General features: G+C 40.5%; 1 protein-coding gene and 1 non-coding gene across 2 annotated transcripts; one reads left to right on the top strand and one right to left on the bottom strand.

Moving 5' to 3' along the window:
* Nucleotides 1-841: 841 nt before the first annotated feature.
* On the bottom strand, nucleotides 842-1,363 carry LOC120717468 (helix-loop-helix protein 1-like). Its single transcript, XM_040005494.1, has one exon. The coding sequence runs from the start codon at nucleotides 1,359-1,361 to the stop codon at nucleotides 1,014-1,016; it is 348 nt and encodes a 115-aa protein (XP_039861428.1). The 5' UTR covers nucleotides 1,362-1,363; the 3' UTR covers nucleotides 842-1,013.
* Nucleotides 1,364-5,794: 4,431 nt separating this feature from the next.
* Nucleotides 5,795-5,877, top strand: trnal-cag. Its single transcript has one exon. It is a non-coding gene; the product is annotated as a tRNA-Leu (tRNA).
* The last annotated feature ends 11,624 nt before the right edge of the window (nucleotides 5,878-17,501 follow it).

Raw genomic sequence — 17,501 nt, 5'->3', positions numbered from 1 at the left:
CAAAATTCTGTGTGTGATCAATAAGCCCTTGTTTCACCATTTAACCAACATCTCTAAACACACACAAGCTTTATGCTTCTTTGCCCTATTTGCCCCGAAATCTGACATTAAGCTGAGCCCCGTGTTCCCTGTATTCTCAGAAGCATTGTGTTCAGTGTGTAGACCAGTGCGTGTAATGTGCTGCATGCACAAAGGACTCTCGCTCTTGCTGCTGGAGTGGACATGAACAATACCTCGAGCCCCATGGGCCACATTACAGATTCGCATAAATGGACGACAGGAGGAGCGCAGGCAGCCTCAGACTAATGGAGAGGAAAACCACAGGGGCGAGTGAGCTGAAAGCTACATCCTGATGTCATCCGGTATTTGGGCAGAATGTCAGAACCTTGAAATGTTCGGAAATCTGTTTTTGAATGCCCAGAAATTAGACCTGTGTGTTCGTTTACCCATGACTAAGACAAAGGTGTCAACTTCTTTACAAACACTACAAACAACCCTCTAAAAGAAAATATAAACTCACATTTATTTCTCAGCATTTTGGTGAAACTTTATTGTTTCTGAACTCTTCCGGATTCAAAAATATTACAAGATGAATTTGAAAAAACAAGATGAGCCTTTTTACTGTTTATTTTAAGCAAATTTGATTTGAAATGAAATTCCAGCTGCCATTAGAAGAAGGAACACAGAGCACACGAGTGTTTTACAGTTACATATTATATTATATAAGTTTCTTTAATACTTGGTGGAATAAGAACCAACCCCAAGCATGATAATGTTTCCATAAGTTAGTGATTAATAAACAAAATGCAATATGTGATATAGAGATGGTCCCAAAATATTTTCCATTCTTCGGGTGCTTCTACGGATGTTAAGTTTCCAGTGCTGCAGCTCATCCTCATAATGAAACATCATCATGCAATAATAATGTCAGCGTGGTATTCCATTAGGATACAGACCAGGGATTCCCCATATCCCTTGTTCTTTAGTGGCTGGATACCCCTGCCACACTTGTCCTAAATGTCCAGCACGTGGTCGAGATATGAGATGTAACAAATCGCGAGTCGCAAGATTTCAATCTTGGACAACTTTTTGTCTGGCGGGAGCGTTGGGAGCAGTTTCCTTAGTTCTGCAAAGGCCACATTGAAGGCTACGACACGGACCCGTTCCCTGGTGGCATGCGCAGATCGATATTTGGCTGTGGCGCGCCTCTTGCGCCTCTTCTCTTCCTTGGAACGCACTTTGGCCTCTCCATCCTGGGTTCCGACCGGCATGGACCCACACTGCGCACCGAGGGAGTCCAGAAGGGTGTCCGTGTGTCCCCAGGGGAGATCAGACTCCTGATGATCACCGCTGAGCATCATATCAAAACCTCTGTTAAAAATAGAATAAAAAAATACTACTAGGCAAATGAAACTGAGGCAATACTGTAATTCTATAAAACATGCACAAATCATGGATGCAAATATGAAAACATTTTATTTTCTTCTGGCTTTTCCTCATTAAATGGCAATTAGGAACAAATGCAGGGATATGAGAGACTCCTGCTGCCCTTCAGTGGAGAATCTGTAGTATTACCACTATAGCGACGCTGTCCGAGGTACTGAAACATCAAGACAAGAAAACAAAGCGAAGCAGCCCTTGTTTGTTTTGCAAAAAACAACTGGTATAATAAGAATAGCACACATTTATGATATATTTCCTGAAGATAATATCTATATGTAGAAGAGTGTGCAAGAGGAACATCGGATTGTTCGTGTTTTTATCTGGTAATGTTTCAACTTTCTTGCAGATTTCGACGAACCAAACAAAAAAACAAAAGAAAAAAACGAAAAACGCGCAGAAGACCTTGGAGTAACGACCGTGGAAACAAAAAACAAGGCTGAACTTACCTTGTGCATTCGAGGAGAAGGTTTCATCTCATTCAGCAATATCAAATATTTAAGCTGCAGGTAAAGTTATCTCGCCAGCAGCCTTCATGGTGTCTGACTCTTGATTTACCCGAGTGGAGAAAAATAGCTGAAAACTGGACTTGAAGTGGAGTAAAAATCAGCCCACCTCGTCTTTCCCTTCCACCACACTGTCACTATTGTATGGCTCCATTCAGCAGCAGCATTTTTTGGTCTTCTTCACCCCCCACCTCCCCTATGCTTCCTCGCCTGTCTGTGAGCAGGATTAGACACTCTCGTCTTACTACTCAGAGACGACAAGCAAAACGGCTGACGCTGTCTTCTTTCGCTTTTATTAACCAGCAGGTAAAAATAAAACCTGCCTGCCTCCCCGCCCTGTTTTATGAGATTTGTTTTTGCAGACGGTTCATTTGAAAGGTTAAATCCAGTCCACTAAATTGAAGGTCCACTTGACGAAAACTTCTGCTAGTGACGTCACATTTCCCTGGCTCTTATTAGCAGAAGGTCAAGTGAGCACCTGGGTCTACACAGAAGGAAATCAAAAAGCCGGTGGAATATCTGCTGTAATAGCCTTGACCTGATGCAAGACTGAGTCATATTTGTGAAACTGGAGAATTAGAATGTGACAAGATTGCTGGTAGAAAGCTGTGGATCTGCAAACCAGTGTGCACAACTCTTGCTTTGGACTCAGGAGGGGAAGCGTTTTTAATTATATACACATGAAAATCTAATTTCATGCAAGCTATGCATACCATGCATTAATATCTATTTTTATGTTGAGGATTAGTTTTTGTTTTTTATACCTCGTCTGGTCCAGTGTGCTAGTTGCAGAGCTGCGGCTATGACATTTTGATCTGCTCATTTCTGGAAATGTCAACGCTAATCATTACTAACATAATCACTGAGAGTAAATCACCACTGAGCCTCCACCTCTGTGGTAGTGGAAAATGTTTCCTCAGACGCTGTCAGAAATGGCACAGTAAATGCTCGACTGGATCGTGTGAAGTTATTGAGATGGCCTTGGCATATGGCTAACATCATTACCGTTCTCTCGAAGCCGCTGCATGACCATTTATGTGTTGTCGATTTGAAAACGGCGTGGATATGATGCTCATCACAGGAAAGAAAGAGGCGCACGTTATGACAATGGCTTCCCAAAATTGCAGTGTTGGCAAACATGTGGCCTTTTCAAAGAGGACTTGACAGACATGATGGCATCCTTTGCTTTTCTTTACACCGCTTAGATCTAATGTCTATGTATCATTGACTTTTTCTTTTTCTTTTTTTTGCAGGACTGTGAGCACTTTAAACATCTGAATGAATTAATTTACCATCATTGCTGAAGCAGTGATGATCAGCTCTGCCTGTATCTGGCTGTAGCTGTAATCTTTCAGCAAGTTTTTATTTATGCTGTGATATCCTATAAAATATAAATGCTGGCCGGTCTGGCCCGCTGGCAAAATCACGCAATCTCTTTTGCCATCATCATGAAAAACCAGTACACGGATAATTTTTATTGATAATGAATAGTAAGAACATTCACAGTAGAGAAGGCATGCAGCAGCCAGAATAAAAGACCATTTTATGAACAGCTACTGTAATTATCAGTGTAAATACGATTTAATCAATCTAAGATAAAACCATACATAACCTTGTAATGACTTGCTTCTTGATATTGCAGCCCAAAAAATGCTTTTCTCACAGATGTCTTGCAGGGTTACATCAGGCTGCCTTTTGCAGATATATACTATATATGCAAATGCTCTGTTTCTGTGCTAGTTTTTCTATTCTTTTTTACTCGTTGACCTTCATTTGTCTTCTTTGACTGCACAGTTTGGCTTAATGTCAGCAGATTCTGGAGATGCTCAAACTATTGCTCAGATCTAATGTCTGTCTATCTATCTATCTATCTATCTATCTATCTATCTATCTATCTATCTATCTATCTATCTATCTATCTATACACACATGTACATATAGAACCTGAGTCAACACCACATTATTCAATTCAAGCAGCTGTGACCATAAAGTCTAACTGGTCTTGTATCATCTCCTCCTTTTCTTATTGGTTCTTCTGGGTTTAGCTTCTCATCTGTCTCAGTCTGGACACCATCTGTTTAAAGGACACAGACACAAACCTCATATTTACATCTCCTTATTCTCATCTGTTCATAACACTCATGCAAACCCGAGCATTATGAAAATGCATTTGCTAAATATTTTGCTTACACACAATAAAATTACAAAAAAACAAAAATCAAACTAAATTTCCTGTTTTTGTCAAAGCTTCTATTTTTACTGTGAAGAAAATATGCCTTAGTACCCCCCCCCCCCTTTCTTTTTATTATTTTCCAGAACTTTACCTCCATCATCATTTGTCAGCTTCTATAATGAGTTTGCAGCAAACAGCACAGTAAATGTGAATGAGTTAAAGTAGTTAAGGTTTATTGTGTTCCCTATTCCTCCCCCTCAGCCTGGTTAACATCTGCTGTCATATTTCGTTTCTGCTGATTTGGACTTTGGTGGCATCTAATCAATCAGCTCAGTCCTCATGGTGACAGGGAAGGAAACAAAGAGGGCAACGGAGGAGGGGAACGACAACAGTGAACAAAAACAACAGACAGAGAGAACTCTGATGACAACATCAACCTGTGAGCAAATGTTCCGAATTATTATCAAGCTTTGCTGTAAAATTTAAGCTGACATTAAATAATTAGTAAAGTAGAGAGATAATTTTATTCTGTACACTTCCAGTACATAAATTTTAATCACTGCAATGCCAGTTGGCTTTTGGGGTTCAACACAGGGTCAAAAATAATGTATTAACAAGTTTTCTACTGTCACACAGAAGTGTACAACATGTCAGAGATAGAGGGAGACATTAACCATAGAGAACTTTTTCATGCTTGTGCTATAACATCAAACAAATATCCGGGAGGTTTGTGTGTCATCCACTCGACAGAGAACACAGGGCAGTGTTTCCCTGCTAGACACTGCCACAGTTCAGTGAACATCTCTTCATGGTGTTGCCTTCAGGGGCTTTGAATTTGAAAAAATCTATTTGCTTGACAAACATATAATAAGTGACTTATTATCCAGATAAAAAGTACTAAGGGAGGATCAGGAAGGGGCTGGGCGAGCACGCCGGCACGCACACACTGACTAATGTAGAGAGAGAGCAGAGATGTGCCTTTTAAAAAATGCATCACTTTACAAAGGCACAAAATGTGAAAATATAGATTAAAAATGGCAAATGGCAACATGTACTTGTGAAGAAACTGCATACATACCAGAATCTTGCACTGTTACTAACTCTGTGTTTCTCAGTATGACTCCTTAAAAAGGAATTTTTGGGGTTTAAAGTTTCAGAGCCAGTGTAATATTGCTCCAGGACATCCCCATGGATCTTTTCCTAAAGGCTGATGCAGCAAACCCATTTCTTTCGCTGCCAGGCAGCAGTGCTGAGGTGGTGCCAAAAGTCTCCCAGTAAATCCTGGACTTGTGTTTACTTCTGGTCATTGCAGTGATTAAGCCAGTGACATTAATCTGTGAAAGGTTGCAGTATGCATGCTTCACAATGATTCTGTTCTGTCAGTAGCAACAAATCATGACTCACCATCTGGATGCCCATCACTCACTGTTGATTTTTACAGTTTGTGATTAAACCATAAATTGCATCAAATCAATGTGTTGGGTCCAAGAGAATCAAATAATGTCGCCATCTAGTGGTAAGTCAGAAATACTTAATAGGAAAAGTGGAGAATGGAGAATTATTTGTGTTATTCAAATATTTGTAATTCATATTAAATATATTCAACAAACGCTTTATATGAAGTAGTACCTAAACATGATCCAACAAAACAGTTTTTGAAGGGTTGACAACACAAGTCAGGATGGCCGAGCGGTCTAAGGCGCTGCGTTCAGGTCGCAGTCTCCCCTGGAGGCGTGGGTTCGAATCCCACTTCTGACATCATCTGTTTTGTGTAAAACTGAACAGTTTCCAATCTGACATCTGCGACCGAGGCTTTGAACTATGAAAAGTTTATAAATCGTCATATCGGGGTCCTGGTTGATGTCATATTGTTCAAAATGAATCCACTAGAGGGCACATCTGGCTCTTTTCACTCTGTGCATCCAGTAAAGTGCCATAGAAGTCTCAGCGAATAAAGGAAGATTTAAAAAAGAAAATCAAGCTGTTGCTTTTTAAATGAACTCTTCAGACTAAGCTCAGTGCCTCATACAGTGAACCATGAACAGCTTCTTGTTTTAAAATCACACAGAGTTTTTAGAGTGATCGAGTTGCTTGTTATTATTTATCAGTGATGTCAGCGGAAAACAGAATTAATTATTTAGTGAAAACATATCGTATGTTTGTCTAGCTAAAAAGTTTCAACACCTCTTACTTCTCAAGCACATACGATTTTCAGTCCAACTTTAAAGGGAAAAGGGTTAATATTAATATTAATTAATGAATTCATTTTATATTTTTATTATAACTTTTTAAATTTTTTACATCTTTAGTTGTGACTCCACAGCTGCTGTTACAAAACTTCTCGAATTTTTGGTGGAAACGTGTGGATCTGGTTCCAGATTGGGCACAAGCACCAAATATATTCCCAATAACATTTATTAAGCTATTTATTTACATCTATCTATTCCTTTTTTAATCAATATTTTAATACTGCTATATATCTTTAATTTGTATGTAAGTATTTGTTTTTACTTTAGAGAAATAGAAATACAACTGCAAGACTTTGCATTGTCCACACGATGGCACTGCAACTCACCTTTTTCTGTTAATACCCACATAGATAAGATTGATATGTAATTATGTTTGCTTCTTTTAATGCCCATAATTTACATGACCGCAGGCTAAACTACAATCTAATGATGGTTTCATCTGTGTGTAACTATGTGTTTTGAAGCCCCACTGCAACATGTGATCAACCACGAAAACCCACTCCTGGTAATTGTGCAACTGTAGATTGAGAGGATCACTCAGCCACCGGATTCACGTAAGCACAGCAGAGCACACAATGCTGCAACAAAACAGCCTGGGATCGAGTAGCTGGATGTATCGCTGTAAAAACATACCCCCCAGCAAAACACATGATCCCTGTCTGTTACAACAAATGTACAAAGGGAGGGAATGCTATGACAAGCTCAGTAAGAAGCACAGTCAAGAGCAGCACACTAGAGTGAAGTTTAAGAAACAGAAGAGCCACAGAGATGACATAAAACGTCTCATAAACACTAAAATGCTCTGCAGTTTTCCAAAAATCTAAGAACTGCTTTGACAAATGTCTGCCAGTCATTAAAGATGAATTCAGGCTCAATAAACTAGAAAAAAAAGACAGACCACAGAATGAAACATAGCTGACAGTGCTTAGGCTATACTGTATGTCTCATTCAAGTGGCATGCTGCTATGCGTTAATATGCAGCAGTTGCTCGTTACCCACCTCCTCCTCACAGTGGCTGGGATAGAGAGACTTAGGACTGCCTTTGGTCCCAGATGTATGCCAGCTCATGTCTGCCTTTGATGCCTTGTGCTGGCTCTAATTTTTCTTTTCTTTTCTTTTTTACAGGGCAACTTCCATGAGTGGGCTTCACCTCCGGCAACTGTTTCTTTGCAGAAAGCTAATGCAAAGGAAAACAGTGCTGGAGACCAGTAACAGTAGAGTGAGAGGATCACTCAGCCACATCTGTTTCATGTGGCTTGAAGACTTCAGGAGTGGCACACCATACTGAAAAACCCCAAAGACAAAGAAAGAAGCACACACGCTCAAACATCTACAGTTGCTGCACAATAGACCACACATGCAGAAACGCAGACAAACATGGGCTCTGTCTCTCTCAGGATTGGCCCAAATGGGAAAAAACTCACATTGTCTTGAAGCAGAAGAACTACTTGGATTTTTTAAGTTTAAAATAGGCTAAATCTCCAACTTACTTTCAGTGAATCCACATAAAAGTGCTACCCATTCTCAGTAACAGATATATGGAAATAAGAGGCATGAGAATTAATCCTCCAGTGGCAGCTGGCTGATTGATGACCTCGATTGCTAACTGAGAGCACCTTAGTGTGGCAGAGCTAGATGGGCATAGACAAACAGCGTGTTAGGCTTCACACTAGCCTGAGCAGCTTGCACACATTAGTAAGCCATCATTCATAGCTGACACTTTGCCTCAGAAAAAGGAATTTTCTTTGTCTAGTTTTTGCTGGTAATTGTGGAAAGTTTTGCTTCTGATTAGACTTAATCTAATCTAAATATTTCTTTTCTTGGCAGCTTGGAAAGCCTTGACTGTGTATGCTCACTAGCTTATTCAGCGCTGCTGCCAAAGATGCTGCTGTGGAGGTTTCAACAGTTAGGAGCTGCACAGCAGATGTAACAGAGCTGGCATGGCATGACGTTTGAAGTCACTGCTTTTGCTGTGGACATCAGCGGTATAACTTCGGGTTGCAGGAAAAGTAAAGAATCACAAACACGTCTGTTATGCAGGGAAAACCTGCACAACTGGTATGGGAGGAAGGGAAACCAACATGAAAGGGCAGGATTAATTCACAGAGGAAGAGCTTTATTATTTTCCAGGTAGAGCCTGAGTGCCTGAGAGCATTTGTGTTGCCCTGTAAACACATATTAAACCTAGTTGTAAACGTTTTTTATTAAATCCTCAGTTACTCATTCAGTGTTCTTGCAATCATGAAAAACTGGATGGATCAGGCGCTTACACTACTTAAAAGGATCAAATACCACGGGAGCTTTCACAGTAAGGGCTCATAAGAGATTTTTTAAATACTGTCTGGTTATGTGGAATATTTCCCCCCACTGAATCTGTTTACTACTTATACAGAACAAGAAAGCCATTAGGTCTTTAACCTCTGGGAGTTCTGAGTAAGGGTTTAGTGAAGATGGCATTAAAAGAGACTAAAAGTCACACTGTACACACTGCCAGTGTGTTTCACTACAGATAAAAAGGCATTAAACAGGCAGATAATGGTGGACATGATTTACTACATCCTGCACAACTGTGGCACCCAGGTGCTCAGATTTTCTGGGATCCAGCTCATGTTTCTTCCGAGCCCCGCAACGCTATGCAAAAGGGCTTGCGTGCATGACTGCAAACCTTCCAGGGAAAAGAGGCACTCTTCTTTTACTCCCTTGGACTCCTTTGATTAGGAAAAGGATTTCCAGCTGAGGCTCGAGGTCCTTGAGAAACACGATAGCAAAGAGTTTAGACTGACAGTGGAGATCCACCTGCGCAAAAGCTACTAACAGTGTTTGTTTAGTTGATGGCAAATTAAAGCTGCTTCTATTCTGAATTTATAACTGAGTAGAACATTTTATTTTCCTGTTAGACTTCCTAGATGGTAAATATTGTCATTAAGACCTAGAATGTCTACAGCTTGTCTTGTGTTTGGTATATGAGATATAGCCAGGATATCGTAAAAACATCTGTATGATGTAAAATATCATTGGCCAAGTAGAAAATTCTTAAAATTCAGCAAATGTGTTTATATAGTTTGTAATTTCAGCTGTTTTTTTTAATGTAAAAAATAGGTTGCAGTATATTTATCAGAGAAAAATCAGACAGCAGATGAAAACTGACTTTATGAAGTAATCCTATTTCCCTTTTACTGGTAAGCCCACTCCCATTTACGCTGCTCATGTGGTGAAGCTTGCGCTTTGTCTCGTTCTGGCGTTTTTGTGTAAAGCTTCGACTCGTGTGTTTGGGTGACCTGACTGAATGTTGTTTTGAACAAATCAGTCGTCTTGCATGCCATCTGGGTGAAGCTACGGTGCAGTTTGTAAACAAGCGCTCTGGTGAGTTAAGGGTCCGCTTCCATGCAGGAGCGAGGTCTGCGAAGACGCATGAGTGGCTGAGGCCTTTTCCCAGAGAAACAGCTTTTGTTTGGGTATGGAGGAAATGAGACGGGGGGAGGGGGGACGGAGGGGGGGGAGGCACACTTAAGGAAATGGCCTTGCACTCAGATGTGCAGACCACAGCCTGTCACATGTAGGGACTGGATGGTGTGCATATTTCACAGCTTAGGTTTCACAAGGTCACTGCGTGTTTGTTTGTCTTAGTCGGGTCCAGCCTCATAATCACCTGTCTTCATAGCAAGAACATTTTCAGATCATATCCTTTTTTTGTTGTAAAAAGACAAAATAGAAAAAAAAACTGTTGAGGTAATTACTAAAGACGTCATGCAGGTCAGTGGAGGTTTATCAGCTAACGTGTTTTAGCACATAACATATGTAACTCATTATGGCCTAATAATGAAAAAATATGGCAATCTTCCATGTAAGTAAATCTACACAGCAACCTCTCAATGCCATGAGAAGATTCTGAGGAGCACTTTTTCTGATGACGTCATCGTCCCAGACACAAAACTATATAGTGCTGGAGTCTGAAGTGTTTATGTATGTTAGGGCTGTGCCATGCTCTGTGATCTGGTGTCCATCCTGCTCTCCCATTGTCCATATCAGTTCTCCCACCCTGTCCGCATTGAAGGCCATTTTTGGCTGGTTCAATGGCAGGAAGTGGGCACCATCTTATACCAGTGATTGAAAAGTCTCCGGAAAAACAGTGCTGGAAGTCCAAATGCAGATATTCATTCAGTCATAAATAACAATCTAATGTTGTGACCTGAAGGTAGATCTGGTGGACGCAACATTTCCCAGGCCCTCTTTATGTGGAGTATATGGAATATATATATTTTTTAATTGTACAAAAGCAAAAGAGTAAAAACCACCATGTGCAGTCTGATGTTATAAGTTTTCTTTTCTCATCCGTGAGTTCCTGGAATTTTCATTTGCTGCCTTGCAAAAACTGACACATGTAAAACAGAGGAAATAACACATTAATTAAGAGGCATTAAAGGAGCAAGTTCCTTTTTTTTGTTCAAAGCAGAGGAAGACTCTAGTGAGATGTTCCATCTTGTTTCCAGACCTAATCAAATGAGCCGAGGTTTCTTTTTTTTTTTCCTGTAGCCTTCTTTACAATTCAACTTATTTCTACAGCCTAAAGAAAGTCTGTAGATTTAAGACACTTCTTCATTAGCTTTACTTTTTAGACCAAGAAGCTACATAAAATTCTATTTGCAATCCATGACTGGGTACTCATCTAGTGTCATTTTTAAACATACATGGTTTGTGCTCTGCTGTAGCCAGATGTCATATAAAAACTCACAAATGTTTCCAGGAGGTGAGAACAAGCCACACAAACTTCACCCGGTACAAAGGACAACTGCAGAGCTACTTTTTCTTTACTCTTGTTTTTAGGTTTTTGTTTTGATTTACTTTAGGCACAAAAATCTTTTGATTAGGTTTAAGAAAGGATCACGGATTGGGTTAAAATATATGCTTTGACAATGTTAACTGCATGTTAGAACGTAAACTTCTTCCAACTGTAACAAGGTTCTCTCTCATTTTCATTGTAAGTGGCACTGTCAGTGAAGACACCGGCTGAGACCTTTGGCTGGAGTTTCACAGAATCTTTTTCAGACTCTGAAGGACTCACGCCTAAGTAATAAGTAGTACACAAAAGAAGTTCTTCTGAATGTGTTTATTTCAACTGCACACTTCAAGAAATGTGTTTCTCAAAAAGTTAAAAGGTAAATATGAAGAATTTACAGTGTAAAGTAAACACTTTCTTCTACTCTAAATCTCCGAGTAAATCTCTGTGAGCCAGATATGACTGTTTGTTCTTTGTTAACTTTTGGGAGTTTTGATTAGGTCATAAATCGGTGCTTGTGTTTGCACCAGATGTCACAGGGTTAACAACAGGCCAGCCTTTAAATATGATGACTCACAACAGAGTGGGAGAGAGAGAGATGGTAAAACGCTGAAGAAATATGAAGCAAATTATTTATATCATCCATCCTTTCAATCTTTCGAGGGTTACATTAAAATCCAATCGGTTATTCCTTGACAAAGAAAAATGCAGCTTGTCGAACTTTGCTTGCGTGTGAGAGACTGAATCCATGTGTGCTTGTACACGAAGAAAAGCGAGGCGCGCTTCAGACCACTTCTATTAAGATTGGCAGCAGGAAAGGTCTGTAATGAAGAACTACCGGCGTTAACTTTTATGCTTTGACTTTCAGCTGCCCCCTTTACCTTCCCATCACAGAGTGCCCATTGTATGTTCCCCATCATTATGGAACTGAGGTATTTACTCTGACATCTGAGTACAATCCCTGGTCCAAAAGCCACACCAATCAGGCTAGCCTTTTAAACCACATTTTTCTTGCAGCATGTAGATAATGTTGTTAAAAATGACAAATTCAGATCCTGTGAATAAAAAAATGTAAATCTCTCAAAAAGCAATATCACAGCCTGTATGAAAAGAGTCCATTACAACAGCTGTGGAGGAACAGGACCAAAACACTCTATACAAAGGCCTGAAAAGGAGGGAAAAAACACGGGTGAAAAAATAATAACAAAAACACCACCGCCTTCCTCTTTTCATGAACTTCTGCAGGATGTGTCTTTCATCCCTTGCTCACTTTATCCTCATCCTTTGTGTTAGTCTTCCTCTCACCTATGTTAAAACTCACAGGAAACTTTTACCACAATGGGAAATTTAACACATTTTTTACAAATGAGTGATCTGAATGTTCATCGGAGATGTTTTTCTCTGGGGATTTAACCATAGATTACCACATATAAACAGTCCCACAAATTAGGCTCCTGACAGGCATTTTTACTCGGGTCAGCTGGCATTGATAGGGCCCAGGCGAGCCTGCACTTTGCAACTCTGTAACTCTCACACGGAAGGCCTGCCATCGTATGTTTTGATGAATGGACATGAGGCTATTGGCTTCGATTCAGACTCTGATGTATAGGGTGCCTGGTACTGAGAGGCTGACGTGAGGCAGCAAAGCTGTTTTGTATTTACAAGCCAAGGTTGAGTGTGGCTGGGAGGTTCTTGGAGGCTTTTGGTGGTTTGGAGTGTCAGAGTGACAGGGTTAAGGCTCCAGTCAGCCATTACGCTCCCTCTTTAAATGCGTTTCTGTATTCTAATGAGAAGCAGATCTCTCTTGGAGCATCTTCACCTCAAACTGCAGGGTGATGATAAAAACAGACATACGATGAACACAGCACACCCCATTCCTCATTTCTGTTTGGTCCTTTGCACTGATGTTCAGTTTTGTTTCTATTTGACTTGTTTTCTCTCTTTTTTTACTCCCTGGGATCATTATGTCTCTGTTAAACATCAATAAAAGCAACGAAAGACTGGAAATGGCCTCATATGTTTTTGTCTGAGAGCAAAAGCTGAAACTAGGCTCCGGCTTAGAAATGAGACTATGAGGAAAGGCTAGATGAATGAGGGTGCTAATGCTAGTGCCCCTCTCTAGCAGCCCAAGGCGCAGAGGGTTGGACTCCAGATGAGGCCTGCGTTGCCACATCCTGGCCGTAATCCCCCTGCAGTGCCATGTTCACATGTGTGCATGAAATCTGTGGGGAGACCAGGAATGGGAACCACCTGGGAGAGAGACAAATGGCTTGAGGTAATTTTCCATCGTATGTTGCTCTTGTAATTTTAATCGATCACTCAGTTTTTTTTCTTTAAAGGACATGATATTTATACTGTACCACCATGTAGATCTTTTTTTTCCTTTTTTCCCTCCATTTAACCGAGTCAGACTTCGTTCTGCTAGCATGTTTACCTACATTATTTATTCCATCATCATGTTTGAGTGCTTTGGAGTCGTGTTTATATCCAATAAAACCCACACTGTTTGGTCTTCTCTCAGTGCCTCACGCTCACATAAAACCTAACATGTACTATGTTTGCATTGGAAATGTCGCTTTGTGTAGGTCACCTCGGCATGTTGATGCAACGTAAAAGTTTGAAACTTGTTATAACACTGTGAACTTGATCCCAGGGACCGTACGTCAGCACCAAGGCTTTCATGTACAACCATAAGCTGGCAAAGACACCTATAAGTATTGAAATATTGCTGCAGGCTTCTCCAAAACAACACCGCATTCCAGAAATCCTGATGGTCCATTTTTCATCTAATGTTACAGGACAATAGGGGTGAAAGTTACCTACAATTTCTGTGAACTTTGTCAGCAGGATCGAAAGGCAATGTGTTGCATTGCACATGTCAGGATTGTCAGGATAGGATTACCAGATTAGCTGTAAACCCTGGGGTACAAAAAGAGAGGGACACCTTCTCCTGCAGCTTGTGGAGAGATTCTGTCATTCACTAATCCATACTGGACGTTCAGTGTCCCCTGGGGCTAGACTTTTCTTCACCTATTACCTATCTCCTGCATGATCTCGGTGACCTGGCTCATAGTAATGAACATGAGCAGTTTGCTGTGTGTGTGTAAAGGAAAGAAAAAGAGTGTGGGGTGTGTAAACGGCTTGGGGAAAGCAGAATTTGCTTTTTGTTTGAATTACCAGTGCGTGCAGAGATGATGGACAAAGTCAATGGAGTATATGAGCCGCAGCCGGTCATGGCCAACGACTTAGCATGAAGGCACTGACAGATTCAGTGAGGTAAGGGAACGTAGAGCAAAAAGAAAGCTCTTCCAGAGAGCCAGAGGAAAACAATGGGAACAAGTTAAGACTTCAAAGTGACTGCTCTGGTCTCTAATATTAAAAAAAAAAAAGGATCAGTTTACTGTCCTGGAAGTGATCAATCCACAGAGAATTATCTTTACAGTTCTGTTCAGGGTTTTTAAGTTTTGTACCATCTTTAAACTGATCCCTCACAAGTATGCTGCTTTGTTTCACTCTTATTGTTCTCTTCAGAGCCATTTTCCTCACAGGAGGAAGCGTTTTTTTCAGCAAAAAAGCTCCGAAAACCCCTCACTGTTTGCTCAGAACACAGATATAGTAACTTACCAGTGAACATAATGGATCTTTTGGCAGCTTAAGACCTATTTCCCCTAAGAGCAAAAAGGAGAGTGAATACATTAACCAGATGGCCAGGATTAAAAAAAAAAAAGCTTACATAATCAATTGTTTCAGGCAATTTTAGGAATATTTTTGCATAAATGTTCAGCACAGAGACTTTTGACATTTTCCTTTTTTTTTGGACATCTGAGCAGGTCTCAGGTTTCACCTACATTCATGGAGCTGCTGTAAGGTATGCTCGGTCGGTGTGAGGAATGCCTTGATTGCCACATTTCCTGACAGAGACGCACTGTCTCTGCCAGACGCGCACCTGCACGAACAGATCCCGAAAGATCACCTCATCAGAAGCTCCGGTAAAAATATATTATTTTGGCAGAGACGGGTTGCAAAAACCCGAGACAAAGTCCAGCTTAATAAATAACTTCCAATCTTTTGTCCTTTGAATAGCTTTGTAAGGTTCAGTGGTCACCCCTCCCTCATGTTCATGCACTCCCTGACAAGCTCCATCCTTGTGCGAGCTGCTTTCAGCTTCACTCACGCAGGTCCTTCTTGGCTTGAAAGATAAATGTAAATGAATAAGTAATTAAGTGAAAAATGAGTAAGGTTGGAGCAGTGGATAAGCTGGAATGTGCGAGTGTAGAGAAGTACACGGGGGAGCCTCTGAGCAGGAGGGGAAGTCGACTGTAACAATGTGGTGGGGAGAAAGTTTGAGAGGTACCCTTTGAATGGACATTTGCAAGAAAAAGAATGTGTCGGTCAAACCCGCCACCGTGAAGCAGGGCTAGACAATGCAAACAGCCGTCATTTGCAATAACTGATGCAGTCTTTCTCCGTTTTGTTCCTACTCACTGTTTTCCCTCTTCAGCATCCCTATCCTTTTCAATCCACTTATCTCCTGACAGTTTATCCTGCTTCACCTTGATTTAATTGGGCAAATATCTCTCAAAAACTGTGCTTGAATGATTAAAAACAGTAAGCCTTTATCAAAACAGATAACTCAGGATGTCTCTATTTAAGACTGTGCAAATGAAGAGTCAAATGCTGCATCTCAGGAATTTTGGCAAAGACAAGCAGATTTTACTTAACCTTGTTCCCTTAGCGAACAAACCTGTCTAAAAGAGTTTTATAGTCTGTATAGCATGAAAAGAAAAGATTGATCGTGGACTCTACGCGTAGCCTGGTACGTGCTAGGTGTGGGATTAGTGAATCAGACGTGGAATAACACAAGTATTAAAGCTGAGTTAAGTAATACTTGACCACTTAAGGGCAGTGGAAAAAATACACATCACTTATAAACTAACAACTACTGTGCCAGTGTATTATTTAAAATATGGCTCCTATTTACTTACTTTAGAGATCCAGAATATTAACCACACATCTTTTTAGATACAGTTTCTCTTAGTTTACCAGGTTTTCTGGACTTGATGATCAAAACTTTATGCTTTCTTCTCAACCAAATGAACTTCTGAAGGAAATTCTCTCAGATGTTTTCTCTCTCTTTCTCTCTCTCGCGACATATATATGCAGTAAACATCATGGCAGCAGCTAAAATGAAGCGCATGAAGACGTGAGCTGAAGATGTTTTTAAGTAAATAAAGTCAAAATGTCTCTAATGTTATCTAAGTGAATTCTTTACTCATTACACCTTTATTAAGGATGTTTTTGTGGCAGAAAGCATGTTGAAAGCAGAAAGTACACAACACACACTCTCACACACACCCAGCCACCCCTGCTGTTCCCACTCTGGCTTCCCTGTGAATGAGGACAGCAGAACAGAGGTTGGCAGCAGTCTGCGGGGCTACGGATGCTTATCAGAAAGGCTTACAAATCCCCCCCTGATGCTCCTGATATGGAGGACAATGGGTATGCGTGCGTAGTGGGAACTCTCTTTAAAGCCTTATTGAAACTGACTTCACTACTTTGCTCTTTAATGAGGTCAGAGTAGCCTGCTGGCTGTATTTCATTGCTGTATACAAGGCATGCAGTCATAATAAACTTTAGCCCAATTGGTGACCCAAGCAGGTCAACAATATCATTTTCATAAAGAAAGGCTGGACACTCTGTACCTGGTTAAGTCAATACTTCCCTCATTAAACACAACATCAAAGACATTACTTCCCTCTGCAGAGGCTCATGAGCCCGATCAAAGTATATTATTATGATTTGACAAAGCAAATATCCTTTTGCAGTGGACTCCTTAAATAAATCCCACAGTTTCTGACTCTCTTTGTGGTCCCGTCTTTGTATTGAACTTGGGGTTAATTGCTCCGGTGGTGGCAAAAGCAGCTGCGAGGCCACCAGAGTTGCAGGTGAGCAAAAGCTTTCGACAAACACACAAACCTCCCACGCTGCTTTGTGGCGCTTTCAAAGAACATTCTTGAAATGAGACAGCGTAAGAGTCAAATAAGAGGATAAAGACTGAAGTAAAACTGAAGAAAACTTTTAAAACGAGCATTGCATTTCATGAATTCTTTAAGAAAAAAAAAAATAGACAACACCCGCAACACCCCTTTGCATCATGATTTGGTCGGATTGTTCAAAATGAACCTGAAACACAGCAAACATTAGACAAAAATGTAACTGTCATTATTCAGAGGGTGTTTTCAGTTATCTTTCTGGGGCTGAATATTGGGTTTAACCCATGTCTTGGTTTTGGGTGGGAGCCAAAAACAGTAAATGTGATTTACTGAATGTCTGCAACTGGTTTCATATTTAGTTGA

This window comes from Simochromis diagramma, unplaced genomic scaffold (genome assembly GCF_900408965.1).
Source record: "Simochromis diagramma unplaced genomic scaffold, fSimDia1.1 OVJJ01000501.1, whole genome shotgun sequence".
NCBI lineage: Eukaryota > Metazoa > Chordata > Actinopteri > Cichliformes > Cichlidae > Simochromis > Simochromis diagramma.
Note: the sequence above shows the minus strand (reverse complement) of the source record. Positions and strands in the feature narration are given on the sequence as shown.